The sequence below is a fragment of the Macadamia integrifolia genome, chromosome 5 (assembly GCF_013358625.1).
Source record: "Macadamia integrifolia cultivar HAES 741 chromosome 5, SCU_Mint_v3, whole genome shotgun sequence".
In the NCBI taxonomy this organism is placed as follows: Eukaryota; Viridiplantae; Streptophyta; class Magnoliopsida; order Proteales; family Proteaceae; genus Macadamia; species Macadamia integrifolia.
In genome coordinates, this window is record NC_056561.1 from 41,775,177 (window position 1) to 41,782,033 (window position 6,857).

At 37.2% G+C, this 6,857-nt stretch overlaps 1 protein-coding gene across 1 annotated transcript; it reads left to right on the plus strand.

Annotated features, from left to right (window-relative positions):
- Positions 1-3,393: 3,393 nt before the first annotated feature.
- Positions 3,394-4,985, plus strand: LOC122080033 (stearoyl-[acyl-carrier-protein] 9-desaturase 6, chloroplastic-like). The gene is made up of 2 exons (XM_042646888.1): positions 3,394-4,093; positions 4,189-4,985. The coding sequence occupies exons 1-2, from the start codon at positions 3,464-3,466 to the stop codon at positions 4,753-4,755; spliced, it is 1,197 nt and encodes a 398-aa protein (XP_042502822.1). The 5' UTR covers positions 3,394-3,463; the 3' UTR covers positions 4,756-4,985.
- Positions 4,986-6,857: the final 1,872 nt, after the last annotated feature.

The window sequence follows — 6,857 nt, forward strand, 5'->3', positions numbered from 1 at the left end:
TTAAATCTATGGGAGTGAATGAGGTTTTTGCAGAGAGGTGCTGAAGAGCTTTTTTCTTTTTCCTTTTTTTTTTTTTTCTCTTCTTGCTTCCACGATTTTCCTTGGTTCTAATTTGATGTGGAAATCCCCTCCATGCCCTTAGTGCTTTAAGTAAGTGAAAAGCAGGAAATCTTCAACAAAATTCTCTATAAAAAAACAACCATGAGATTCGAACTTGAGACCTCTTGGTGAGCAAGGAAATTTTGCACACCATGGCTCACTTAAGGATGTGGTTCATCGATCCTTGTTGGCATTTGGAATATTCCTTGTACCCTTGGGATAACTGCAGACGGGCTGGTTCTGCATCTCGGTTCAGTTATGATCCATTATTCTTTTTCTGGCCCGAAAAGAATAATCATTTGTACGGGTGACCAAATGAATGTGTACTTTTAATTGAACACGTCCATCTTGCTTAGAATTTCGTCATCTTCACAACCATAAAAAGAAATACGACCTCTTTACGTGTAAAATTGAAGATATAGTGCCCGATAGTCCTTAAGGCCTTGAAAATATAAAACCTGCAAAAAAAGAGTAAAACCCAGGGTAGCTCCATTCTAAATATGTAAAATGCATGTTTTACTACCCTAGATTTCACACATAAATGTGCTCATCACTGCCAACACCATGAGTTTGTGCTGATCGCCACTGTTACCGATGCTGCTGCCTGCCACCTCTGTCAGTTCGTGCTGATCGCCACTGTCACCATTGCCGTCGTCCTCCACGCTGTGAGTTCATGCTGATCGTCGCTATCGCCGACGCCGCTACCGCCACCGCTGTGATCGATGGTGCTTGATTTGGGAGAAAGGTATATGAACTATCGATTTGAGGATAAGACTTATTACATGGGCATTTTAGGGACTTCACATTTAATAAGGGCATTTTGGTATTTAAAATAAAATATAGTAACTGACATCAACATATAAGGTATATTCCTTAACGGAGACTGACGGTAGGGGGTCTGAGTCTAATTTGGTGAAAGAAAGGGGGTGTTCCTATAATATTGGCATTCTCCAGGGAGTGACACTGTAAATTACCCTTAACAAGAATTTGACATCCCTACCCCTCCTTTTCCCTCCACTCACTTCAGTGGCCCAGCCTTACTTTGATATTCACATTCGTGCATATATATAAATATATATATATATATATATGGCTTGCTCAGTTTAGTTGTTATCTACCACATGGAATGATGATGTAATAATTCTAACCATTAGATAGATAATAATAAATGGAATGAGTTATTCTTGTTTCAAAGTATCAAATACCTAAACATCTATTAGCATGCATTCATATTTGCTTTAGTCGTTATGTTGGGATTCCATGAAGTAATTTGTATGTACGAATTCCAGTTTAGGTCAAAATTTTCTTCTAATGGTTCAAATTTGCGTCATGTTTTTCATAGAATAGAATTGTTTATTGATGATCATTCATATGGTCTTACATTTTTTTTTTGGTAGAATTTCATATGGTCTTACACACTAATGGAATTCAGTCATCATAGGTCTCTGGAATTTCGTTTACTATAGGAAAAGAGAGTTATTATATTAATTACGTGGAGTAATTCCTTTGATTCATTAATCTTGTTTGTTGCAGATGGAGATGAGATAAAGCACCTTCGTGGTCTAATTGTTGAACAGTATATCCGTATGTGCATGGACCTCCAAAGGGGCTCATTCTTTCGGGTTTTTGATTTAGTATGTTTTGAAATAAAACTAATTTTATTTGGTATGTAGATAACTATAGGGCTTTCCTATCTATTTTATGATTTTGTATGTTTTGAAACAAAATTCACTTTATCTGGTTAAGTTTTGATGTATCTTCCTTGGTTTTGTTTTTTTATCTATCCCTTAGTTTAATTTTGATGTATCTTTCCCTTTTGTGATGATTGTATTGTTTTAGTTAGTTGAGTTTGGGTTTTCCCTTGATTTGTCGTAAGGATCTTTCTCCCACAGTCTCCACTTAAATCGGAGATGGACAGATGGGGAATCGAACCTAGGATCGTGTGCATATTCACATAATCTTCAATTCGCCCTAATCATCTGGTCAACCCAGTGCACGGATGGGTACTTCTTCCACTTATTTTACTTTTTGGTCAAACATTAATTTAGAAATGGAAAAAGGTTGGGCACACCACCTTCTTATCATAAATTAATGCTCATTGTGTCTATCTCTCTCCTCCTCCTTTAAAATAGTCATTGCCCTTCCAATATGATACCCATCCTGTGCCCCCCATAGGTGACACCCTCTAGCTTACATGGTCGATGTCTTTATCCCTCTCCCTTTAGAAAATATAGCAAAAGTGCCCTAGTTCTTGTAAGATAGGAAAAGTCTCCATGAGCTACCAGAATGGTCAACCTCTCTCTCTCTCTCTCTCTCTCTCTCTCTCTCTCTCTCTCTCTCTCTCTCTTTTATTGAATCTAAGGGTGTCAAATCATATACCTAAACCGAAACTAGTTCGAGACTGAATCACTAGAATTGAATTGAACCAAATAGAATATGATTACAATCCGAAACTAGCGAACAGAACCAAGGAGGGACTTGGTTACTTTCAATTCAACTATAGAAACCGACAATTAGAATCAAATTTGGGTACCAATATATTATAGTATATTAATATAGTATAATAAAATATTATAGTATATTAATACACTCAATATTAATACATTATAATTTAGTTTTAGATTTTATAATACTACTATATTATAATAAATGTATATTATAAACCGAGTACAATAACTAGAACCGAACCATGCAGAACCAAATTTGATACGAAATAAGAATCAACCAAGAAAAAGTCCAATCTTGTTAAAAAAAACTCATCTTAAACAGAGAGCATATCCCTGCTAATCCGCCAAGTCAATTGGACTAGTTTATAATCCATTTCATTAGCTTCCTAGTTATTGTCCCTGTGTTTATTATTACCCGGTAGTTTCATTATATTTCTAATTCCTAAATCCATGGTGGGGATTCATGGTCAGAAAATGTGTCTAAATATATTCAAAACATAGTCTTTAGTCGTTGAAGAATTTTATACATGAAGCATGCAAGTCGTGGACACATTTGTATATAATTTGTATATAACCATGCAAATCATGGAGACTTTTGTATATTAATAAACCTATCAACTTACACTCAAATTCTCTATTATTTGATTCTTCGTTAACCACAATGTAGCTGTAGGTCCCACCTCAATAAAGACAAGAGATAGGGAGAATCAGGTCTTAAAAAAAATAATAATATATATCATTAACTGGCAGTACGTCATAAAAAAAAACGTGTTTGAAAAAGACCCTGATTCTCTATATATAGAGAGTCCTCCCATGCATTTCCCCACAGCTCCAGCCTCTAGGACCTCTACAGACTTAGCTGTCTTTTCTTTTGCTTAAAGAGTAATATTTCTATTCTTTCGACACAGAGATTCAATATGCAAACTTCACATGTCCTGTCCTCCTCCCACTCACTGCACCTCTCCTCCTCCGAGAGAAAATGCTGGAATCTCACACAATATCATGTCGAAGCCAAGAACTCAGCAACCGTAACTACTAGACTACGGCGGCAATCAGTCTCAGCTGTGGCGGCGCCACCTGCACCACGGCTAACCACCGCCATTGTGCCACCAGAGAAGGTGGAGCTATTCAAGTCACTCAACGGATGGGCAGGAGAAAATATCTTGCCACTACTAAAACCAGTGGAAAAAAGTTGGCAGCCGCACGATTTCTTGCCGGACTCATCATTACCATCGGATGAATTTGTGGAGCAAGTTCTGACCTTACGTGAGCGAACAGCAGAGTTACCAGACGATTACTTGGTAGTATTGGTGGGTGACTTGATCACAGAAGAGGCTGTGCCCACCTACATGTCCCTTCTCAACAGAATGGAAGGGGTTAAAGATGAGACCGGAACCAGCCCTGATCCTTGGTCTATTTGGATACGACATTGGACCGCCGAAGAGAACCGGCACGGTGATCTGCTCAACAAGTACTTGTACTTGTCTGGACGCGTCAATATGCCTATGATCGAGCGTACTATACAGAACCTTATTGGCTCCGGCATGGTGAGTTTTTCTTTTAATGTTTATTGACAACCCTAGTCCACTAGATGTGCTGAGATTTTGACCTAACTGTTTGTTTACTTTGTGTAATGACACAGACTCTAGCAACACAAATCACTCCATACAGCGGACTCGTGTACACATCATTTCAAGAACGAGCGACATTCATAACCCATGGCAAAACAGCTAATTTGGCAAACCGTAGTGGGGACCCTGTGCTAGCACGTATATGTGGCACAATCGCAGCAGACGAGAAGCGGCATGAAAATGCCTATCAGAAGATGGTGGAGAAACTGTTAGAAGTGGACCCCACAGAAACCATGATAACGATTGCTGACGTATTGGGTCATAACATCACCATGCCCGCCAGCTTGATGTATGATGGTGAGAACTCAAATCTCTTCAACCATTTTTCCATTGTCACACAGAAGCTTGGTGTCTACACCATCGCAGACTATGCTGATATCTTGGAGTTCCTAATTGGGCGATGGAAGCTAGAGAAGATAGTGGGGCTTGACGGAAAAGCCCAAGAAGCCCAGGATTTCGTTTGTGGATTGCCACGTAAGATTAGGAGGTTACAAGAACGGGCCGAAGAACGTGCCCATAAGTTGAAGCCTCAAACCATGCGCTTAAGCTGGATCTTCAATCGGGAGATCACTGTGTAACTCTAAATATGTAAAAGGATCATAAGGTGTGGTGTTTGTTATGTATTCTAAAATTGATTTTTACTCTATTTTCTCGCCCCCATTATCAATTCTGAGAATGTCATGGAGGATAATCTGTATCTGAATTCTTCCTTAGTGATAGAAATATTTATGCGGAATGTTTCCAAATAAAAATGATCTGTATCAAACTGGTTCCTCAGCAGAAATGAATTTTAATTGTAGAATTTTCCTTGAAAGCGAAGGTCTTATCTCAATTATTTCCCATTGCAATTCATTTTTTTGAAATATTTTTATGTGAATGTGATCTCCATTTGATTGGTCTCTTTTTTGAAATAATTTATTTCTGAATTGTTCCTCAGTTAAAAATGAATCTATATTCGAACTGTTCTTCAGCGAAATTTTTTCTTTGTGAAAGTTATCTGAAAATGTTTCTCAATTAGAATGACCTTTATCAGAACTCCATTGGATGAAAAGTGAAACTTCTTGTATTCCCATCAAAATTTAATTGTGGTGTCTTATGTAAGTTTATATATCATCAATCAGAGACTCTTCACCCCCCCCCCCTCTTCTCCCTCCCTTCCTCCCTCCAAATAAAGGAAATTCAAATAACTCCTTAGTGAACAATAGCAGCATACACCATAGGGAACAAGGATGATATGTCTTCATTGTGAAAGTAAATATAAAGGGTTTACTAAATTTCATCAAATATATTGTACCCAAACCTTCGCACAAGGATGTGGTTCTACTTTCCTCTCACGTGAGAGTATATGCACCGTCATTGATGTGGCGTGCATATTCTTTACCCCACACCAATGTCATGGTAAACCCTCTCCTAGGGCTCCGTTTGTTTCTGTATAAAATTTTACTTGCTCAAAATTTTCCAATGCTTGTTTTCCGGAGGTAAAATATGTTAGTGAAATGTTATCAATTTTTTCAATGTTTGTTTGTTATTTATTTTACATAGTAAAATTATTTAAAATAATCAAGAAAAGAAAAGAAAATAGTACAAAAGACATAATAAGATAAAAATCATAATTACATAGTGACTTTTTATGTGTCTATCTCTCTCCTTAAATTCAAAATTTTTTTTTTCTTGGCTACCATACATAGCCTTACCAAGATATTTTACATTGAAACAAACGGAGCCTAAGTAAATAATATTGTTTATATATAAATAGGGAGAGGAATAGGTATGCCGCCTATATATGATAAGCTAGAGGACAACATCAATGGGGGCGCGGGATAAGGTATCATACTGAAAGGGTAGGAGGGTCATTTCAAAAAGGGAAAGAGAGATAACTATAATGGGTGTTAGCTTATGGTATACCGGTAGCATACTCAATCTTTTTTCATATAAATACTATTTCATATTTTCCAATTCTGTATTTTTCTTTTCTTCTAGCTTTCATGTATTGTGTCATTGTGCTTAGAATTCATTTAAAAAAAAAAAGGTTGCTTAGATATACACAATAACAAGAAAGTTTTTTTTTTTTTTTTTTGGGGGGGGGGGGTGGTGGGGAACACCCAAAAAGTAATCCCTTGATAAGAAAGCAAGATGCCATTGATTTGGATTATACAATTGGATCCATCCACAATAGTGACTCTTAATTATTCATTTCTTTCCTGCTCGAAAACCTCCATTAGAAGTATGTGAGAAAATTGAATACGCTTACGCCAGTATACTGAAAAGTTGCCCCCCTTTGTCTATTTCTCTACTTCACAAAGCAAGGGGCAAAATTGTCTTCTTACATGGGAAAAGAGATAAACACATGGGAGCGCTTGCATCTGTGCAAAGTTATTTTTTCCATTATATAAATATTCTGAAGAGTTACCACCTCTAGGTAGAAAAAATATAACTCGATGACAAAAAATCCGCTACAAAAGGTTAGTACTTTGCTTATTTTTCATATGCAGGAATAGAAGATGTTAGACACCTCTCTGAATATGTTAAATCAAATTTTTGTCTAGACATGCAGTCGAAATAGCCTCTCGACATTCTTGAGGTAGGGCTGCATAGTTATTGCCCCCTCAGGACCTTGCACATGTGGGAGCCTCCTATACCACGTATGCCCTTTTTTTTTTTTTTTTTTTTTTTTTTTTTT

What these genes read in the sequence shown, in the direction of transcription:
- LOC122080033 (XM_042646888.1), top strand. Translation starts at nt 3,464, where the DNA reads ATGCAAACTTCACATGTCCTGTCCTCCTCCCACTCACTGCACCTCTCC. An exon ending in ACCTTATTGGCTCCGGCATG is followed by an intron (nt 4,094 to 4,188) that starts GTGAGTTTTTCT and finishes GTAATGACACAG; the next exon opens with ACTCTAGCAACACAAATCAC.